Genomic DNA, 23,722 nt, shown 5'->3' with positions numbered 1-23,722 from the left:
ATCTTTGTCTAGTTTTGATATCAGGGTGACAATGGCCTCATAGAACCAGTTTGGGAGTATTCCTTCATCTGCAATTTTTTGGAATAGTTTCAGAAGGATGGGTGTTAACTCTTCTCTGATTGTTTGATAGAATTCACCTGTGAAGCCATTTGGTCCTGGACTTTTGTGTGTTGGAAGTTTTTAAATTGCTGTTTCAATTTCAGGGCTTGTATTTGGTCTGTTCATATTTCCATTTCTTCCTGGTTCAGTTTTGGGAGATCGTACCTAAGAATTTGTCAGTTTTTTCCAGGTTGTACATTTTATTGGCATAGAATTGCTTGTAGTAGTCCCTCTGTATTTCCGTGGTGTCTGCTGTAACTTCTTTTTCATTTCTAATTTTATTGATTTGAGCCCTCTCTCTTTTTTTCTTGATGAGTCTGCCTAAATATTTATCCATTTTGTTTATCTTCTCAAAGAACAAGCTTTGGTTTTATTGATCTTTGCTACTGTTTTCTTTGTTTCTATTTATTTCTGCTCTGATTTTTGTGATTTCCTTCTACTAACTTTGGGTTTTGTTTGTTCTTCTTTCTCTAGTTGCTTTAGGTGTAAGGTTAGGTTGTTTACTTGACAGTTTTCTTGTTCCTGAGGTAAGATTGTATTGCTATAAACTTCCCTCTCAGAACTGTGTCCCATAGGTTTTGGATCATTGTGCTTTCACGGTCATTTGTCTCCAGGTATTTTTTGATTTCCTCTGATTTCTTCAGTGACCCGTGTTGTTTACTATTATATTGTTTAGCTTCCATATGTTTTGTGTTTTTTACTGTTTTTTCCTTGTAGTTGATTCTAATCTCATAGCATTGGGGTCAGAAAAGATGGTTGACATGATTTCAGTTTTCTTAAATTTACTGAGGCTAGCTTTGTGGCCCAGCATGTGACCAATGCTAGAGAATGCTCCATGTGCACTTGAGAAGAATGTGTATTCTGCTGCTTTTGGATAGAATGCTCTATAAATATCATCAATTACGTCCATCTGGTCTAATGTGTCATTTAAGGCCTCTGTTTCCCTATTAATTTTAGGTCTGGATGATCTGTCCACTGATGAAAGTGTGGTGTTAAAAGTTCCACACTATTATTGTGTTACTGTTGATTTCTCTTTTTATGGCTGTTAGCATTTGCCTTACATACTGAGGTGCTTCTATGTTGGGTGCATATATTTATAAGATCGTTATATCTTCTTCCTGGATTGATCCCTTGATCATTATGTAGTGTCCTTCTTTGTCTCTTGAAACAGTCTTTATTTTAAAGTCAATTTTGTCTTATATGAGTATTGCTACTCCAGCTTTCTTTTGATTTCCATTTGCCTGTAATACCTTTTTCCATCCCTTCACTTTCAGTGTGTATGTGTCCCTAGATCTGAAGTGCATCTCTTGTAGACAGCAGATGTATAGGTCTTGTTTTTGTATCTATTCAGCCAGTCTATATCTTTTGGTTGGAGCATTTAATCCATTTATGTTTAAGGTAAGTATTGATATGTTCTTGTTGCCATTTTGTTAATTGTTTTGGATTTGTTTTTGTAGGTTTTTTTCCTTCACTTACTCTTCTTGTTCTCTTCTCTTTTGATTTGATGACTACCTTTCATGTTGTGTTTGGATTCCTTTTTTTTTTTGGTATATCTATTGTAGATTTTTGGTTTGCGATTACCAAGAGGTTTTGATACAGCAGTCTACATAAACAGGATAGTTTTAAATTGCTGGTCATTTAATCTCAAATTCATTTCCAATATCCTCCATTTGTGCTCTCCTCACGATTGCTGGTTTTGATATCATACTTGTGGGTGGATGACTTTCTACCTTTACTATATGTTTGCCTTTACTGGTGAGCATTTCTGTTCATAATTTTCTTCTTTCTATTTGCGGCCTTTTCTTTTCCGCCTAGAGAAGTTCCTTTAGCATTTGTTGCAAAGCTGGTCTGGTAGCACTGAATTCTCTTAGCTTTTGCTTGTCTGTAAAGCTTTTGATTTCTCCATCGAATCTGAGTGAGAGCCTTGCTGGGTAGAGTGTTCTTGGTTGAAGGTTCTTCCCCTTCATCACTTTAAATCTATCGTGCAACCCCCTTCTGGCCTGCATACTTTCTGCTGAGGAATCAGCTGACAACCTTTTGGGAATTCCCTTGTATGTTATTTTTTGCTTTCCCTTGTTGCTTTTAATATTTTTTCTTTGTCTTTAATTTTTGTCAATTTGATTACTATGTGTCTTAGCATGTTCCTCCTTGGTTTATCCTGCCAGGGACTCTCTGGGCTTCCTTGGACTTCTATGGCTGGTTCCTTCCCCATGTTAGGGAAGTTTTCAGCTATAATCTCTTCAAATATTTTCTCAGGTCCTTTCTCTCCCTCTCCTCCTTCTGGGACCCCTATAATGCGAATGTTGGTGCATTTAATGTTGTCCCAAAGGTCTCTTAGGCTCTCATCATTTCTTTACATTCTTTTTTCTTTATTCTACTCTGCAGCAGTGATTTTCACCATTCTGTCTTCTGGCTCACTTGTCCATTCCTCTGTCTCAGTTATTCTGTCTTGTTTCCTTCCAGTGTATTTTTCATTTCAGTTATTGTATTGTTCATTTCTGTTTGTTCTTTAGTTATTCTAGGTGTTTGTTAAACATTTCTTGTAACTTCTCGATCTGTGCCTGCATTCTTTTCCCAAGAACTTGGATAATCTTTTCTATCATTACTTTGAATTCTTTCTCATGTAGATTGGCTGTCTCCACTTCACTCAGTTGTTCTTCTGGGGTTTTATTTTGTTCCTTCATTTGGGACATATTCCTCTCCTGTCTCATTTTGTCTAACTTTCTGCAATGTGGTTTCTCTTCTGCAGGGTGGTAGTTCTTGCTTCTGCTGTGCCCCCTGGTGGGTGATGCTAAGAGGCTTGTTCAGGCTTCCTGGTGGGAGGGACTGGTTCCTGACCACTGGTGGGTGGAACTGGGTCTGGTCCCTCTGGTGGGCAGGGCCGTGTCAAGGGGTGTGTTTCGTGGGTAGCCATGTGCTCAGGAAGACTTTAAGCAGCCTGTCTGCTAATGGGTGGGGTGGGGCTGTGTCCATCCCTGTTGATTGTTTGGCCTGAGGCATCCCAACACTGGAGCCTACAGGTTGTTGGGTGGGGCAAGGTCTTGGAGACAAAACGGCAGCCTCCAGGAGTGCTCACACCGAAGAGTACTCCCCAGAACCACCACTATGTCTTCTCACCGCACTGAGCCACAGCTGCCCCACCACTACCTCTGCAGGAGACACTCCAATAGGAGCAGGTAGGTCTGGCCCAGGCTCTTATGAGGTCACTGCTTTTTTCCCTGGGTCCTGGTGCGCACAAGACCTTGTATGTACCCTCCAATAGAGAAGTTTCTGTTTCTCCCTGTCTTGTGGAATTCCTGCGATCAAACCCCACTAGCCTTCAAAGCCAGATTCTCTGGGGGCTCCTACTCTGGTTGCCAGACCCCCAGGCCGGGGAGCCTGACGTGGGGCTCAGAACTTTCACTGTTGTGGGACAGCTTCTGTGGTATAATTATTTTCCATTTTGTGGGTCACCCAAATTTTGTGGGATTTGATTTTATCGCAATTGTGCCCCTCCTACTGTCTCACTGTGGCTTCTTTGGATGTAGGATATCCTTATGGTAGGTTCCAGTGGGGTTTTTTCTTTTTTTTTTTTTGTCTATGGTCGTTCAGCAGTTGTTATTTTGATGCTTTCCTAAGAAGAGGTGAGCTCATGTTCTTCTCTGCCATCTTGACTCCATCTCCTCTGGCCACCTCTTGAGTTTAAAAGTAATGGTAACCGAGATTGGTTCAAGATGGCAGAGTAGAAGGACGTGTGCTCATTCCCTCTTGCAAGAGCACCAGAATCACAACTAACTGCTGAACAATCAACGACAGGAAGACACTGGAACTCACCAAAAGAGATACCCCATATCCAAAGACAAAGGAGAAGGCGCAATGAGATGGTAGGAGAGGTGCAATCACAATAAAATCAAATCCCATAACCACTGGGTGGGCAACTCACAAACTGGAGAACACGTATACCACAGAAGTCCACCCACTGGAGTGAAGGTTCTGAGGCCCACGTCAGTCTTCCCAAGCTGGGGGTCTGGCAACAGGAGGAGGAATTCTCAGAGAATCGACTTTGAAGTCTAGTGGGATTTGATTCCAGGACTTCAACAGGACTGGGGGAAACAGAGACTCCACTCCCGGAGGGCATAAAGTAGTGTGCACACCAGGACCCAGGGGGAAGGAGCAGTGACCCCCTAGGAGACTGAATCAGACCTACCTGCTAGTGTTGGAGGGTCTCCTGCAGAGGCGGGGGACGGCGGTGGCTCACCGTGGGGACACAGACACTGGTAGCAGAAGTTCTGGGAAGTACTTCTTGGCATGAGCCCTCCTGGGGTCCACCATTAACCCCATTAAAGAGCCTGTAGGCTCCAGTGCTGGGTCACCTCAGGCCAAGCAACAGGGAGGGAACTCAGCCCCACCCATCAGCAGACAAGCATATTAAAGTTTTACTGATCTCTGCCCAACAGATCAACACCCAGCTCTACCCACCACCAGTCCCTCCCATCAGGAAGCTTCCACAAGCCTCTTAGACAGCCTCATCCACCAGAGGGCGGAGAGCAGAAGCAAAAAGAACTACAACCCTGCAGCCTGTGGAATGAAAACCACATTCACAGAAAATTAGACAAAATGAAAAGGCAGAGGAATATGTACCAGATGAAGGAACAAGATAAAACACCACCAGAAAAAGAACTAAATGAAGTGGAGATAGGCCACCTTCCAGAAAACAAATTCAGAATAATGATAGTGAAGATTATCCAGGACCTCAGAAAAAGAATGGAGGCAAAGATCGAAAAGATGCAAGAAATGTTTAACAAAGACCTAGGAGAATTAAAGAACACGTAGAAGAACTAAAGAACAAACAGAGATGAACAATACAATAACTGAAATGAAAATACACTAGAAGAAATCAATAGCAGAAAAACTGACGCAGAAGAATGGATAAGTGACCTGGAAGACAGAATAGTGGAATTCAATGTGGTGGAACAGAAAAAAGAATGAAAAGAGATAAAGACAGCCTAAGAGACCTCTGGGACAACATTAAACTCACCAACATTCACATTATAGCATTCCCAGAAGGAGAAGAGAGACAGAAAGGACCAGAGAAAATATTTGAAAAGATTATAGTCAAAAAGTTCCCTAACATGGGAAAGGAAATATCCACTCAAGTCCAGGAACTGCAGAGAGTCCCAGGCAGGATAAACCCAAGGAGAGACAAGCCAAGACACACAGTAATCAAATTGACAATAATTAGAGACAAAGAAAACTTATTAAAAGCAACAAGGGAAAAATGACAAATAACATACAAGGGAACTCCCATAAGGTTAACAGCTGATTTCTCAGCAGAAGCTCTACAAGCCAGAAGGAAGTGGCACAATACATTTAAAGTGATGAAGGGGAAGAACCTACAACCAAGATTACTCTACCCAGCAAGGATCTCATTCAGATTTGAGGGAGAAATCAAAAGCTTTACAGACAAGCAAAAGCTAAGAGAATTCAGCACCACCAAACCAGCTCTACAACAAATGCTAAAGGAACTGCTCTAAGTGGGAAACACAAGAGAAGAAAAGGACCTACAAAAACAAACCCAAAACAGTTAAGAAAATGGTAATAGGAACATACATATCGATAATTACCTTAAGCGTGAATGGATTAAATGCTCCAACCAAAAGACACAGGCTCGCTGAATGGATACAAAAAACAAGACCTATATATATTCTGTCTACAAGAGACCCACTTCAGACCTAGGGACACATACAGACTGAAAGTGGCGGGATGGAAAAAGATATTCCATGTAAATGGAAATCAAAAGAAAGCTGGAGTAGCAATACTCATATCACATAAAATAGAATTTAAAATAAAGAATGGTACAAGAGACAAGGAAGGACACTACGTAATGGTCAGGGCATCAATCCAGGAAGAAGATATACAATTATAAATATATGTGCACCCAACATAGGAGCACCTCAATACATAAGGCAAATGCTAACAGCTATAAATGAGGAAATTGACAGTAACAGTAATAGTGGGGGACTTTTAACACCTCACTTACACCAATGGACAGATCATCCAGATAGAAGATTAATAAGGAAACGCAAGCTTTAGATGCCACAATAGACCAGACAGATTTAATTGATACTTATAGGACATTCCATCCGAAAACAGATTACACTTTCGTTTTTTATTTTTTATAAATTTATTTATTTATTTTTATTTTTGGCTGTGTTGCATCTTTGTTGCTGCACACAGGCTTTGTCTAGTTGCAAAGAGCGGGGGCTACTCCTCGTTGAGGTGCACAGGCTTCTCACTGCAGTGGCTTCTCTTTGTTGCAGAGCACGGCCTCTATGCACATGGGCTTCAGTAGGTGTGAAACATGGGCTTCAGCAGTTGAGGCTTGCGGGCTGTAGAGCACAGGCTCAGTAGTTGTGGCGCACGGGCTTAGCTGCTCTGTGGCATGTGGGATCTTCCTGGACAAGGGATCGAACCATGTCCCCTGCATTGGCAGGCGGATTCTTAAGCACTGCGCCACCAGGGAAGTCCCTACACTTTCTTCTCAAGTGCATATGGAACATTTTACAGGATCGACCAAATCTTGGGTCACAAATCAAGGCTTGGTAAATTTAAGAAAACAGAAATCATATCAAGCATCTTTTCCAACCACAACGCTATGAGATTAGAAATAAATTACAGGGGAAAAACGTAAAAAAAACCAACACATGGAGGCTAAACAATACGTTACTAAATAACCAAGAGATCAGTGAAGAAATCAAAGAGGAAATCAAAAAATACCTAGAGACAAATGACAACGAAAACACGATGATCCAAAACATATGGGATACAGCAAAAGCAAAGTTCTAAGAAGGAAGTTTATAGCAATACAATACTACCTCAAGAAACAAGAAAAGTCTCAAGTAATCAATCTAACCTTACACCTAAAGGAACTAGAAAAAGAAGAACAAATAAAACCCAAAGTTAGTGGAAGGAAAGAAATCATAAAGATCAGTAGCAGAAATAAATGAAACAAAGAAAACAATAGCAAAGATCAATAAAACTAAAAGCTGCTTCTTTGAGAAGATAAACAAAATTGATAAAACTTTAGCCAGACTCACCAAGAAAAAGAGGGAAAGGACTCAAATTAATAAAATTAGAAATGAAAAAGGAGAAGTTACAATGGACACCATAGAAATACAAAGCATCATAAAAGACTACTACAAGCAACTCTATGCCAATAAAATGGACAACCTGGAAGAAATGGACAAATTCTTATAAAGGTATAATCTTACAAGACTGAACCAGGAAGAAATAGAAAATATGAACAGACCAATCACAAGTAATGAAATTGAAACTGTGATTAAAAATCTTCCAACAAAAAAAGTCCAGGACCAGATGGCTTCACAGGTGAATTCTATCAAACATTTAGACAAGAGCTAACACCCATCTTTCTCAAACTCTTCCAAAAATTGCAGAGGAAGGAATATTCCCAAACTCGTTCTATGAGGCTACCATCACCCTGATACCAAAACCAGACAAACATATCACAAAAAAAGAAAATTACTGACTAATATCATTGTAGAATATAGATACACAAATCCTCAACAAAGTACTAGCAAACAGAATCCAACAACACATTAAAAGCATCATACACCATAATCAGGTGGGATTTATCCCAGGGATGCAAGGATTCTTCAAATCAGTCAATGTGATACACCATATTAACAAATTAAAGAATAAAAAGCATATGATCATCTCAATAGATGCAGAAAAACTTCTGACAAAATGCAACACCCTTTTATGATAAAAACTCTCCAGAAAGTGGGCATAGAGGGAACCTACCTCAGCATAATAAAGGCCATATATGACAAACCCACAGCAAATATCATTCTCAATGGTGAAAAACAAAGCATTTCCTCTAACATCAGGAAGAAGACAAGGATGTCCACTCTCGCCACTCTTATTCAGCAGTTTTGGAAGTCCTAGCCACGGCAATCAGAGAAGAAAAAGAAATAAAGGGAATACAAATTGGAAAAGAAGAAGTAAAACTGTCACTGTTTGCGGATGACATGATACTATACATAGATAATCCTAAAGATGCCACCAGAAAACTACTAGAGCTAATCAGTGAATTTGATAAAGTTGCAGGATACAAAATTAATGCACAGAAATCTCTGGCATTCCTATACACTAAAGATGAAAGATCAGAAAGAGAAATCAAGGAAACACTCCCATTCACCACTGCAACAAAAAGAATAAAATACCTAGGAATAAACCTGCCTAAGGAGGTCAAAGTCCTGTACTCAGAAAACTATAAGACACTGATGAAAGAAATCAAAGATGACACAAACAGATGGAGAGATATACCATGTTCTTGGATTGGAAGAATCGATGTTGTGAAAATGACTATACTACCTAAAGCAATCTACAGATTCAATGCAATCCCTATCAAATAACCAATGGCATTTTTTACAGAACTAGAACAAAAAAATCTTAAAATTTGTATGGAGACACAAAAGACCCCGAATAGCCAAAGCAATCTTGAGGGAAGGAAACGGAGCTGGAAGAATGAGACTCCTTGACTTCAGACTCTACTACAAAACTACAGCAATCAAGACAGTATGGTACTGGCACAAAAACAGAAATATAGATCAATGGAACAAGATAGAAAGCCCACAGATAAACCAATGCACCTATGGTCAACTAATCTATGACAAAGGAGGCAAGGGTATATATACAGTGGAGAAAAAACAGTCTCTTCAATAAGTGGTGCTGGGAAAACTGGGCAGCTACATGTAAAAGAATGAAATTAGAACATTCTCTAACACCATACACAAAAATAAACTCAAAATGGATTAAAGACCTAAATGTAAGACCGGACACTATAAAGCTCTCAGAGGAAAACACAGGAAGAACACTCTTTGACATAAATCACAGCAAGATATTTTTTGACCCACAACCTAGAGTAATGGAAGTAAAAACAAAAATAAACAAATGGGACCTAATGAAACGTAAAAGCTTTTGTATAGCAAAGGAAACTACAAACAAGATGAAAAAACAAACCTCAGAATGGGAGAAAACATTTGCAAACAAACCAGCAGACAAAGGATTAATCTCCAAAATATATAAACAGCTCATGCAGCTCAATGTTAAAAAAACAAACAACCCAATGAAAAATGGGCAGAAGACCTAAATAGACATTTCTCCAAAGAAGACATACAGATGGCCAAGAAGCACATGAAAAGCTGCTCAGCATCACTAATTATTAGAGAAATGCAAATCAAAACTACAGTGAGGTATCACCTCACACCAGTTAGAATGGACATCATCAGAAAATCTACAAACAACAAGTGCTGGAGAGGGTGTTGAGAAAAGGGACCCCTCTTGCACTGTTGGTGGGAATGTAAATTGATACAGCCACTATGGAGAACAATACGGAGGTTCCTTAAAGAACTAAAAATAAAATTACCATATGACCCAGCAATCCCACTACTGGGCATATACCCAGAGAAAACCATAATTCAAAAAGACACATGCACCCCAATGTTCATTGCCATGCTATTTACAATAGCCAGGATCATGGAAGCAACCTAAATGCCCATCGTCAGATGAACAGATAAAGAAGAGGTGGTACATATATACAATGGAATGTTACTCAGCTATAAAAAGGAACGAAATTCGGTCATTTGTAGAGACGTGGATGGACCGAGAGACTGTCATACAGAGGGAAGTAAGTCAGAAAGAGAAAAACAAATATCGTATATTAACACATATATGTGGAATCTTGAAAAATGGTACGGATGAAGTGGTTTGCAGGGCAGAAATAGAGACACAGATGTAGAGAACAAACGTATGGACACCAAGGGGAGAAAGCAGGGGTGGGGTGGTGTGATGAATTGGGAGATTGGGATTGACATATATACACTAATATGTATAAAATAGATAACTAATAAAAAAGAAACAAAAACAAAACAAACAAAAAAAGCAACAGTAACCTCTAGGACAAGAGAGTCTAGGGAGGAGAGGCCACAGGAAAAAAAAAGGAACTCTGGAGAAGTTCCAAGTTAAAAGCTGGATGAACTCAGAGAGCTGGGCCTTCCTTGCCTCTCGTTTTTTTTTGTGTGTGTGTGTGTGGTATGCAGGCCTCTCACTGTTGTGGCCTCTCCTGTTGCAGAGCACAGGCTCCGGACGCTCAGGCTCAGCGGCCGTGGCTCACGGGCCCAGTCGCTCCGCGGCATGTGGGATCTTCCTGTACCAGGGCACGAACCCGCGTCCCCTGCATCGGCAGGCGGACTCTCAACCACTGCGCTACCAGGGAAGCCCCCTTGCCTCTCTCTTATGGAAAGTCTTGTGGAAGCTTCACAGGAGTGATGTTCTCGGCATCGCCACTCGCGCTTCACAGCTACAATCCGCCTTTGGGCACAGGCATCAAGGTAAGTGCAGTAGCCACACATTATGGCCCCCTTCCTCCTTACTGAATATCAGTATTTGCTGAAAAGAAACATTCACCCCAGCTCGTGCCCACAGGCAGCTTAGCGCGTTGGCCCATCGACAGCGCTTCTCTGCAGGAGGCCTGGAGGAAGCTGGCCCCACCTAACACACTTCATGTTCCAAAGCCAGTATTACAGCCCATTCTACCCCTACTGGGTGACCTGAAGAAACACCCGAGATGGGTGTATATGTGGGGTATACGATGGGAAGTAAACTCAGATCCCAACAAGCAGGCCTGTGGCTCCTTGAAGAGGGGAAGAAGAGGTAACAGAGTGCTAAGGTTTGGGCCACCTGGTCTTTCATCTCTCTACCAACCTCATGTGCTAAGGATACCTTCAAGAAATAAGCACCCCCCACCCCCAAATAACAGAAGTACACAGTCTTGCATTTACTATGGGCTATGCAGGCTACCTACATTCAGTCTGCTGAATTACCAGAGAGCCCCAGGACCTGGTCATTGGTCTCCTTACACATCTACATCCTCCCTCTCTGACCTCATCTAGTTCCATGGCTGGAAATACCTACATGCTGACAACTCGCAAACCTGTATCTCTAGCTTCATAGTGCAAACGGCCTTCTTGACACCTTGCCTTGGATGTGCAATAAACATCCCAATCTTAACATGTCCAAAATCAAACTGTTAATTTCTGCCCTATTCCGGGAAATGCTCTATATTCCAAATCGAATGACTTCCCCCCATTTTTATTATTATAACGCTACTCCAAGGAATATCTCTGTGCTTGTCTGCTGCCTTCTGTTCTTTTTCTCCCACATGTTCTAAAATGTAAATTATATTATCTCCCTGCTTAATTCCCTCCAATGGAGTCCCACTGGATGCAGAGTAAAATCCAATCCAAGCAATCTATCAAGATTGCCTCTGTAGCAGGCTTTGAACTTGCTCTTCTCTCCGCCTGGAACTGTTCTTCCTTATTGTTATGTGACAACCGCCTTTTCAACATTCAGCATCTTCACTCCAATGACACCTTCTCAAAGAGACCTTCAAGGTCTCCCATATCTTATTTTGTGCTACCGTCTGCGTTGTTCCTGACTAACAGTGCCTGGTAAGTAGCAGGAGCTCAACAGACTGCTGCAGAATAAATACTCTTCATGAAAGTCCTGTGGGGAAACAGTTACTATCCCCATTTTGCAAATGAGGAAGGTGAGGCTTAGGGAGGAGGTTATGTAATTTGCCCAAGATGAGAGAGATGATCTATGCCCAGAACCTGAGCTAATATGTTAACTTTCAGTTCTTTTGGGTGAGGGAAGAATAGTACTTAGAGGGCTCTGCTGGATAATCTTCACATCTGTAAGTGAGAAACAGGTCTATTTATCTGGATCCCCAAGGCAGCAGCTTTCCAATAGCTTGCTTCTTGGGTTACAGGGAGAAGGGTGGCAGTACAAGAGGGCTTAGGGATCTTTCTTTTGATTAGCCCCAAGGGTCTGAAACAGAAATAAGGTCAACATCATTCTGTAGCACCTGTGGTCACCACTTTAGAATCCAATGTGAGGACTGTGCTCTAGTTGAAAAAGGGCTCACTTTTTTTTCTGCTATTTAAAGACACCACTGAGTATTTTGGGGTGTGACTGAAAGTTTCATATTAAAATAATTATTTCAGTAAATATTACTAAGGAACAATTTTTGAAAAACTGTGAAAGAAAAAGTATCTATGAATGCACAATCAGAATACACAGGTGAACACACTGTGTTTAAAAAAAAAACAGCTGGTAAAACAGAAAAGGTTGAGACTGAGGATAAAAAGAAGAGAAACCAACAGGTGGTTAAGCAGTATTGTAACTACAAGGGTAGGCTGTCCCTCCAGAGTAGATGAAAACAACGGAGGCAGGGTGCTGAAGTTGTTCCTTCAAGTCTTCCAGGTATGAGAAGAGATTAGCAAAGATTGTGACCATTAACTAATCCCACCCCTATCTCCGCTGCAATTAATTTGGTATCTAATCTTTGCTACTCTTGTTCTGTCAAATGAACATAATTACTGTCATCTAGATAGAATGACAGATCATCACCAAGTCGGCTGATACTAAGGTTAGTAAGCCTACATTTTAGGGTAAACTTTTACCTATGGGGTATCTACAAACCTTGAGAGGCTAACACTGGCTTTCTCTCACCTTGTTTTACACAGGGATGGCTTTGTAATTTCCTTTGCTTCAGATCAAAGTGCATTTCTCTAGATCTATTTGGGATATCCAATTTTGAGATAAAAATACAATATGAAAAAAATTCTGTGAAACGGAGCATGTGCAAAGCTTCTCCTTTGTGGTAGGTGGGATGTTCCTACCCCAACATGGCCAGGGAAAGCTTTCTAAGGTCAAAGGTAAGTGATATATCAAGAAGAAACCCCACAGTGGAAACTAGTGGGAAAGTGCACCAGCTTCCCCTAAAGTAGCATCTTTCTCTGTAGGAGAGTGAATGCCGCCTCTGTTTCTTTATTGCCAAACAACTCTGTAGACTCTTGCCTGAGGAGTCTGAAACTGAACAGTAACCCTGAGTCCATTAGCTCCACCTCCCCTAGAAGAAAACCCTACTCCTCCTCTTGCCCAACCTGGGCCAATTATTAGGCCACAGTCTAGACAAACACCCAAGCTAGAAACCTGGAGTCATACTCTCAGGGGCTGGACACTGGACAATGAAAGAAATACTTCTCTTTGCCTTTATATGGGCAAGGCCTCATGCTAGGTCCTAACTCACTTCAAGAACACAAAACCCTGAGTCTCTGGAGGCTTCATAATACAATACAAAGGTACATATAATTTCAGCTATTTTTAGGGGTAACATTGTATTTGGGGGCATTTTATCTGTTAAAATAAACATTGCTTCATATTTGCTTTGAAAAGAATAAAAAGCTATGGGGTATTCTAAATTAGAAAACATCTTAACAAAAGATTAAAATGAGAGACTTTGAAAGAAAAAAACTAGCCTGGGATTATAAAATTAAAAGCACAGGAAATGATGCTTCTAGGACTCAAATTAATCCCAGTAACTGGAGGCTTCGGTTTTAATGCATACAATGGGGGAAAGTATGGAAAGGACCAAGTAGAATTTCTAGAAGGTATAGCCATCGACATTAAAACTTGATAAATGAGTTAAACAGCAGATTAGACACAGCTGAAGAGAGATGTGATGTAAACTGAAAGAAGAATCTGCAAAGAAAGGAGACAGCAGTGGAGAGAGGCATAATAACAGAACAGATTAATTCACATCTCTCATCATTTTTATGGTATATATGAATCAGTGTTTTCATCATTATTCCCATCAAATTTAGTTCTTTAATTCCACAGATACCTCACTGGATTAAATGAGATCATGCACATAAGATGTTAATACAATGCTTGGCATCAAGTAAGTTCTCTATAACTGCTAGCTGTTCTTTCTACTGTTCTAAGGGGATTTGAGCAGGCTACTTGACTTCTCTACACTTCAGCTTCCTCAGCTGTAAGATGGGGATAAGAGTTGCCCTGACTATCTACCTGGGTTGTTACAGACAGCTAATAGGAGGATGAATGTGAAACTGTTTTTTAAATTGTGGAGAGTAACAGCAGTTGAGGGGTGGGCTCGGGGAGATGTTGGAGACTGAGATAATGACGTATAGTTTCCCTCTCTCTCCATCAGAGCAGAGTTAATTGGGCCAAACTTATGGGTCTGTGTGCTCCATGGCTATGTGATCACAGCACCTTCCTGAGTACTTGTTTTTATGTTCAGCACTGTGCTTATTAAGCCCATTACCACCACCTAGCCACACTCTTCATACTGAAATCTGTACTTGACATTTCTAAGAGTGATTTATGATTTAAAAATTTTTAGTATTAAGCTCAAGAACTTTCTAATCTTTATCCCATACCTTTTCGGATGGTAACTGGAGACTGCACAGCCTTTCTTACTGCCATTTTGGCTCCACCAGCTTTCCTCTGTATATGGTAAAAGAAGCAGTTCCTATAAAGACAGGTGAACTTCTTTAGCCTTCCATATGCACCTTTCATGTTGTAAGTTCTTTGAGGACAGAAATCTGCTTAGTAGGGGCCCAATAAATCGTGGTTGATTTGAACCAAGAAAGCAAAACAAAAGTGCAGATGAAGGAAGGGAAAGTCTGCTTTGAGACTTGGTATCCTTATAGCACAACCATGGATCTTTCTCATATGGCAAATGTACGCTGACAACATCTCTGGCAACTGGAAAAGCCAGGTGTATAAGCCTATTTCCAGTAAACACCTAGACAAAATGCGAAGAGAATGATCAACTAAGGTTTCTTAAATTCCAGGATTAGTAGCAACCATTTACTGTTTATGTTATGCAAAATGTTTTATGTATGATCCTCAACAGCTCTATGTGATAGGATTTAAAAAACACATCTGAGAGCACAAAGTAAGTGGCAGAGCTGGGCTATGAACCTAGGCCTGGATGATTTCAAAGGCTAGACCTATTATTTATGCTTATAATGCCTCTCAGATACTTATCATATAGTCCTCATGTATTGTTTTTTGACAGAATTAAACACAAAACAAGCAAAAAAAAAGAAAGAAAACTCTAACAGTTTGTGTGCAGGGCTGAAGAAGTCAGCCAAAAACTGTATACTGCTTTATAGAACACAGATAGTTGGGACTTTCCTGGTGGCGCCGTGGTTAAGAATCCGCCTGCCAATGCAGGGGGCATGGGTTCGAGCCCTGGTCCGGGAAGATCCCACATGCTGCGGAGCAACTAAGCCCGTGGGCCACAACTACTAAGCCTGCACTCTAGAACCCACAAGCCACAACTACTGAAGTCGCGCACCTACAGCCCGTGCTCCACAACGAGAAGCCACCGCAATGAGGAGCCGGCGCACCACAACAAAGAGTAGCCCCTGCTCGCCGCGACTAGAGAAAAGCCCACCCGCAGCAACGAAGTCCCAACCAGCCAAAAATCAATCAATCAATCAAATAAATAAATAAATAAATAAATAAAAGACAGCAACATATAGTCAAACTCAAAGAATTTTCAGGAAAACTTCTTTTACAGAAGAACTGCAGGGAATTTTAAAATCTTGATGGATCCTCACTTCCCACCTGTGTAACAACTAAACTTGCCCCAGCGGGCTCATGTTGTCTGTATCACTGACTGGAAGAGCCCAGTTTCCCCCATTGCGGCTGAATGTTGTCAGGGGAATGGCTGGGTTCTGGATGTGGCAGAGGCAGTCAGGGAGGTCAATGTGTTCACAGTCCCTCAAGTTGCCTCTCCTACCTTTGCCTTGGAGGTCCAGGAAGCTGAGTGACGGGTCAGCTCAGATAATAGTTAGGCATATGGTATTCTATGACACAGTATAAATACTGCAATACCTGCCCATTAATATTCTTGAACAATAATTAGTTTATAAAAAGCTATTTTTAAGCAAAAAAGCTAAATAGGCTTTTTTTCCCATTTATCCAGTTATTCAATTATTTCATTTGTTCAATGTGAAGGGGTAACACAAGATGTAGAGAGTGTCATCACTTCCGGGTAAGATGGCGGAAGAGTAAGACGCGGAGATCACCTTCCTCCCCATGGATGCACCAGAAATACAGCTACACGTGGAACAACTCCTACAGAACACCTACTGAACGCTGGCAGAAGACCCCAGACCTCCCAAAAGGCAAGAAACTCCCCACATACCTGGGAAGGGCAAAGCGGAGAGATTCCCGCACAGAGGATCGGTGCCGAGTGGCACTCACCAGCCCGAGAGGCTTGTCTGCTCGGCCGCCGGGGCGGGCGGCGCTGGAAGCTGAGGCTCGGGCTTCAGTCAGAGCGCAGGGAGAGGACTGGGGCTGGCGGCGAGAACTCAGCCTGAAGGGGGCTAATGTGCCACAGCTAGCCGGGAGGGAGTCCGGGAAAACTCTGGAGCTGCCGAAGAGGCAAGAGACTTTTTCTTCCCTCTTGGTTTCCTGGTGCGCGAGGAGAGGGGATTAAGAGCGCTGCTTAAAGGAGTCCCACAGACGGGCGCGAGTCGCGACTGAAAGCGCGGAGCCCAGTGACGGGCGTGGGACGCTGGGGCTGCTGCTGCTGCCGCCAAGAGACCTGTGTGCGAACGCAGGTCACTGTCCACACCGCCCTTCCGGGAGCCTGTGCAGCCCGCCACTGCCGGGGTCCCGGGATCCAGGGGCGGCTTCCCTGGGAGAACGCACGGCGCGCCTCGGGCTGGTGCAACGTCACGCCGACCTCTGCCGCTGCAGGCTCGCCCCGCACTCTGTGCCCCTCCCTCCCGCCCGGCCTGAGTGAGCCAGAGTCCCCAGAGCGGCTGCTCCTTTAACCCTGTCCTGTCTGAGCAAAGAACAGACGCCCTCCGGCGACCTACACGCAGAGGCGGGGCCAAATCCAAAGCTGAGACCCAGGAGCTGTGAGAACAAAGAAGAGAAAGGGAAACCTCTCCCAGCAGCCTCAGAAGCAACGGATTAAAGCTCCACAATCAACTTGATATACCCTGCATCTGTGGAATACATGAATAGACAACAAATCATCCCAAATTGAGGAGCCAGGAGTCAGTGCTGTGCCTCTGAGGTGGGAGAGCCAACTTCAGGACACTGGTCCACAAGAGACCTCCCAGCTCCACATAATATCAAATGGCGAAAATCTTCCAGAGATCTCCATCTCAACACCAGCACCCAGCTTCACTCAAGGACCAGCAAGCTACAGGGCTGGACACCCTATGCCAAACAACTAGCAAGACAGGAACCATTAGCAGAGAGGTCGCCTAAAATCATAAAAAGTCCGCAGACACCCCAAAACACACCACAGACGTGGACCTGCCCACCAGAAAGACAAGATCCAGCCTCATCCACCAGAACACAGGCACTAGTCCCCTCCACCAGGAAGCCTACACAACCCACTAAACCAACCTTAGCCACGGGGGACAGACACCAAAAACAACAGGAACTACGAACCTGCAGCCTGCAAAAAGGAGACCCCAAACACAGTAACATAAGCAAAATGAGAAGGCAGAAAAACACACAGCAGGACAAGGAGCAAGATAAAAACCCACCAGACCTAACAAATGAAGAGGTAATAGGCAGTCTACCTGAAAAAGAATTCAGAATAATGATGGCAAAGATGATCCAAGATTCTATTTCCAAGATCCAAAATCTTGGAAATAGAATAGACAAAATGCAAGAAACAGTTAACAAGGACCTAGAAGAACTAAAGATGAATCAAGCATTGATTAAAAACACAATAAATGAAAAATACTCTAGATGGGATCAATAGCAGAATAACTGAGGCAGAAGAACGGATAAGTGAGGTGGAAGATAAAATAGTGGAAATAACTGATGCAGAGCAAAATAAAGAAAAAAGAATGAAAAGAACAGAGGACAGTCTCAGAGACCTCTGGAACAACATTAAACGCACCAACATTCGAATTATAGGGGTTCCAGAAGAAGAAGAGAAAAAGAAAGGGACTGAGAAAATATTTGAAGAGATTATAGTTGAAAACTTCCCTAATATGGGAAAGGAAATAGTTAATCAAGTCCAGGAGGCACAGAGAGTCCCAAACAGAATAAATCCAAGGAGAAATACGCCAAGACACATATTAATCAAACTGTCAAAAATTAAACAGAAAGAAATCATATTAAAAGCAGCAAGGCAAAAACAACAAATAACACACAAGGGAATCCCCATCAGGATAACAGCTGATCTCTCAGCAGAAACTCTACAAGCCAGAAGGGAGTGGCAGGACATAATTAAAGTGATGAAGGAGAAAAACCTGCAACCAAGATTACTCTAACCAGCAAGGATCTCATTCAGATTTGATGGAGAAATTAAAACGTTTACAGACAAGCAAAAGCTGAGAGAGTTCAGCACCACCAAACCAGCTTTACAACAAATGCTAAAGGAACTTCTCTAGGCAAGAAACACAACAGAAGGAAAAGACCTACAATAACGAACCCAAAACAATTAAGAAAATGGGAATAGGAACATACATATCGATAATTACCTTAAATGTGAATGGACTAAATGCTCCCACCAAAAGACACAGATTGGCTGAATGGATACAAAAATGAGACCCATATATATGCTGTCTACAAGAGACCCACTTCAGACCTAGAGACACATACAAACTGAAAGTAAGGGGATGGAAAAAGATATTCCATGCAAATGGAAACCAAAAGAAAGCTGGAGTAGCAATTCTCATATCAGACAATACAGACTTTAAAATAAAGACTACTAGAAGAGACAAAGAAGGACACTACATAATGATCAAGGGATCGATCCAAGAAGAAGATATAACAATTGTAAATATTTATGCACCAAACATAGGAGCACCTCAATATATAAGGCAAATACTAACAGCCATAAAAGGAGAAATCGACAGTAACACAATCAGAGTAGGGGACTTTAACACCCCACTTTCACCAATGGACAGATCATCCAAAATGAAAATAAATAAGGAAACACAAGCTTTAAATGATACATTAAACAAGATGGACTTAATTGATATTTATAGGACATTCCATCCAAAAACAACAGAATACACATTTTTCTCAAGTGCTCATGGAACATTCTCCAGGATAGATCATATCTTGGGTCACAAATCAAGCCTTGGTAAATTTAAGAAAATTGAAATTGTATCAAGTATCTTTTCTGACCACAATGCTATGAGACTAGATATCAATTACAGGAAAAGAGCTGTAAAAAATACAAACACATGGAGGCTAAACAATACACTACTTAATAACGAAGTGATCACTGAAGAAATCAAAGAGGAAATTAAAAAATACCTAGAAACAAATGACAATGGAGACACAACGACCCAAAACCTATGGGATGCAGCAAAAGCAGTTCTAAGAGGGAAGTTTATAGCAATACAATCCCACCTTAAGAAACAGGAAACATCTCAAATAAACAACCTAACCTTGCACCTAAAGCAATTAGAGAAAGAAGAACAAAAACATCCCAAAGTTAGCAGAAGGAAAGAAATCATAAAAATCAGATCAGAAATAAATGAAAAAGAAATGAAGGAAACGATAGCAAAGATCAATAAAACTAAAAGCTGGTTCTTTGAGAAGATAAACAAAATTGATAAACCATTAGCCAGACTCATCAAGAAAAAAAGGGAGAAGACTCAAATCAATAGAATTAGAAATGAAAAAGGAGAAGTAACAACGGACACTGCAGAAATACAAAAGATCATGAGAGATTACTACAAGCAACTCTATGCCAATAAAATGGACAACCTGGAAGAAATGGACAAATCCTTAGAAATGCACAACCTGCCAAGACTGAATCAGGAAGAAATAGAAAATATGAACAGACCAATCACAAGCACTGAAATTGAAACTGTGATAAAAAATCTTCCAACAAACAAAAGCCCAGGACCAGATGGCTTCACAGGTGAATTCTATCAAGCATTTAGAGAAGAGCTAACACCTATCCTTCTCAAACTCTTCCAAAATATAGCAGAGGGAGGAACACTCCCAAACTCATTCTACGAGGCCACCATCACCTTGATACCAAAACCAGACAAGGATGTCACAAAGAAAGAAAACTACAGACCAATATCACTGATGAACATAGATGCAAAAATCCTCAACAAAATACTAGCAAACAGAATCCAACAGCACATTACAAGGATCATATACCATGATCAAGTGGGGTTTATTCCAGGAATGCAAGGATTTTTCAATATACGCAAATCAGTCAACGTGATACACCATATTAACAAATTGAAGGAGAAAAACCATATGATCATCTCAATAGATGCAGAGAAAGCTTTTGACAAAATTCAACACCCATTTATGATAAAAACCCTGCAGAAAGTAGGCATAGAGGGAACTTTCCTCAACATAATAAAGGCCATATATGACAAACCCACACCCAGCATCGTCCTCAATGGTGAAAAACTGAAACCATTTCCACTAAGATCAGGAACAAGACAAGGTTGCCCACTCTCACCACTCTTATTCAACATAGTTTCGGAAGTTTTAGCCAGAGCAATCAGAGAAGAAAAGGAAATAAAAGGAATCCAAATTGGAAAAGAAGAAGTAAAGCTGTCACTGTTTGCAGATGACATAATACTATACATAGAGAATCCTAAAGATGCTACCAGAAAACTACTAGAGCTAATCAATGAATTTGGTGAAGTTGCAGGATACAAAATTAATGCACAGAAATCTCTGACATTCCTATATACTAATGATGAAAAATCTGAAAGTGAAAACAAGGAAACACTCCCATTTACCATTGCAACAAAAAGAATAAAATATCTAGGAATAAACCTACCTAAGGAGACAAAAGACCTGTATGCAGAAAATTGTAAGACACTGATGAAAGAAATTAAAGATGATACAAATAAATGGAGAGATGTACCATGTTCTTGGATTGGAAGAATCAACATTGTGAAAATGACTCTACTACCCAAAGCAACCTACAGATTCAATGCAATCCCTATCAAACTACCACTGGCATTTTTCACAGAACTAGAACAAAAAATTTCACAATTTGTATGGAAACACAAAAGACCCCTAATAGCCAAAGCAATCTTGAGAACGAAAAATGGAGCTGGAGGAATCAGGCTCCCTGACTTCAGACTATACTACAAAGCTACAGTAATCAAGACAGTATGGTACTGGCACAAAAACAGAAAGATAGATCAATGGAACAGGATAGAAAGCCCAGAGATAAACCCACGCACATATGGTCACCTTATCTTTGATAAAGGAGGCAGGAATGTACAGTGGAGAAAGGACAGTCTCTTCAATAAGTGGTGCTGGGAAAACTGGATAGGGACATGTAAAAGTATGAGATTAGATCACTCCCTAACACCATACACAAAAATAAGCTCAAAATGGATTAAAGACCTAAATGTAAGGCCAGACACTATCAAACTCTTAGAGGACAACATAGGCAGAACACTCTATGACATAAATCACAGCAAGATCCTTTTTGACCCACCTCCTAGAGAAATGGAAATAAAGACAAAAATAAACACATGGGACCTAATGAAACTTAAAAGCTTTTGCACAGCAAAGGAAACCATAAAGAAGACCAAAAGACAACCCTCAGAATGGGAGAAAATATTTGCAAATGAAGCAACTGACAAAGGATTAATCTCCAAAATTTATAAGCAGCTCATGCAGCTCAATAACAAAAAAACAAACAACCCAATCCAAAAATGGGCAGAAGACCTAAATAGACATTTCTCCACAGAAGATATACAGACTGCCAACAAACACATGAAAGGATGCTCAACATCTTTACTCATTAGAGAAATGCAAATCAAAACTACAATGAGATATCATCTCACACCAGTCAGAATGGCCATCATCCAAAAATCTAGAAACAATAAATGCTGGAGAGGGTGTGGAAAAAAGGGAACACTCTTGCACTGCTGGTGGGAATGTGAATTGGTACAGCCACTATGGAGAACGGTATGGAGGTTCCTTAAAAAACTACAAATAGAACTACCATATGACCCAGCAATCCCACTACTGGGCATATACCCTGAGAAAACCATAATTCAAAAAGAGACATGTATCAAAATGTTCATAGCAGCCCTATTTACAATAGCCCGGAGATGGAAACAACCTAAGTGTCCATCATCGGATGAATGGGTAAAGAAGATGTGGCACATATATACAATGGAGTATTACTCAGCCATAAAAAGAAATGAAATTGAGCTATTTGTAACGAGGTGGATGGACCTAGAGTCTGTCATACAGAGTGAAGTAAGTCAGAAAGAGAAAGAAATACTGTATGCTGACACATATATATGGAATTTAAGGGGAAAAAATGTCATGAAGAACATAGGGGTAAGACAGGAATAAAGACACAGACCTACTAGAGAATGGACTTGAGGATATGGGGAGGGGGAAGGGTAAGCTGTGACAAAGTGAAAGAGCGACATGGACATATATACACTACCAAACATAAGGTAGATAGATAGTGGGAAGCAGCTGCATAGCACAGGGAGATCAGCTCGGTGCTTTGTGACTGCCTGGAGGGGTGGGATAGGGAGGGTGGGAGGGAGACGCAAAAGGGAGGGGATATGGGAACATATGTATAACTGATTAAATTTGTTATAAAGCAAAAAAAAAAAAAAAAGATGTAGAGAGTGTTGCTACCCTCAAAACATTTAGTCTATCCTGGGACATAACCAAGTTTATAAGTAACTACAACATAAGACCTGTTGCAGTAGTGCCTCAAGAGGGGCAGAAACACATGACTGAGGGTTCAGAGGACAAAAAAAATAACTATATTAGTTACCAATGCTACTATTTGTCTCTAATATTCACAACTACTATGCAAGTTAAGTATTAGCCAGTTTAAAAATGAAAATATGGATGTTAAAATTCATTACACTGGGTTGGAAGAGCTAAAGAATTAAAATTAGGGATGTCTTCCAAGACACAGAGGGGAGGCATTTAAGGTATAAGGGAAAATTTCAAGGCAGGAATGGGAGCACACAGCATGTGTCTGGAAAACAAGCCTGTAAGTGCTATGGATCATCTGGATTATATGCGGAAAGGAGGCTAAGGAGGCAGAAGGGGACACATTAAAGGCCAGGGAGAGGGTTTGGACTTATCTGTGTGGGGTACGGGTCACTGAGGACTTCTGAGTCCCTGGGCAGCAGGACCACCTCATCAAGCACAGCTCAGCAAGGACAGGTAAGGGGACCAAAGAGGGCCAAGGCCTCAGCCTAGCCAAGTGCATGGTAACAATACAGGCCTGACATTGGACAGGTCCAAGAAAAAGACATATTTCCACGTAATCCAAGACTTTTCCATCTGACATTAAGAAACCATGATTCAAGTTTAAAATCTTTTCCAATTTTGGATATTTCTTTTATTTAATTTTGGTAAATGTATCAGGTATAAAATAAAACTTAAAAAAATTTTTAAATGGTTACTATTTTGAAATTCTAGTTTAAAAAAGAACAGTGTTTTCTTATTGTAATTCATCAATCAAAAGCAAGAGTTAACCAAACTATAAAGTTCCATCAAAAAGACTGCAATAGAGCTTCCCTGGTGGCGCAGTGGTTGAGAGTCTGCCTGCCAATGCAGCGGACACAGGTTCGTGCCCTGGTCCGGGAGGATCCCACATGCTGCGGAGCGGCTAGGCCCGGAAGCCATGGCTGCTGATCCTGCGCGTCCGGAGCCTGTGCTCCACAAAGGGAGAGGCCACAACAGTGAGAGGCCCGTGTACCGCAAAAAAAAAAAAAAAAAA

General features: G+C 41.2%; 1 protein-coding gene across 1 annotated transcript in view; it reads right to left on the bottom strand.

Moving 5' to 3' along the window:
- Window positions 1–23,722, bottom strand: part of CPLANE1 (ciliogenesis and planar polarity effector complex subunit 1) — a gene marked incomplete at its 5' end in the record, with an annotated part of 139,460 nt that overhangs the window by 4,600 nt on the left and 111,138 nt on the right. The window contains 2 exon segments of the mRNA XM_079703531.1: window positions 14,403–14,475; window positions 14,478–14,494. Coding sequence (XP_079559657.1) covers window positions 14,403–14,475; window positions 14,478–14,494 — 90 coding nt within the window.

This window comes from Hyperoodon ampullatus (genome assembly GCF_949752795.1).
Source record: "Hyperoodon ampullatus genome assembly, chromosome: 4".
In the NCBI taxonomy this organism is placed as follows: Eukaryota; Metazoa; Chordata; class Mammalia; order Artiodactyla; family Ziphiidae; genus Hyperoodon; species Hyperoodon ampullatus.
Note: the sequence above shows the minus strand (reverse complement) of the source record. Positions and strands in the feature narration are given on the sequence as shown.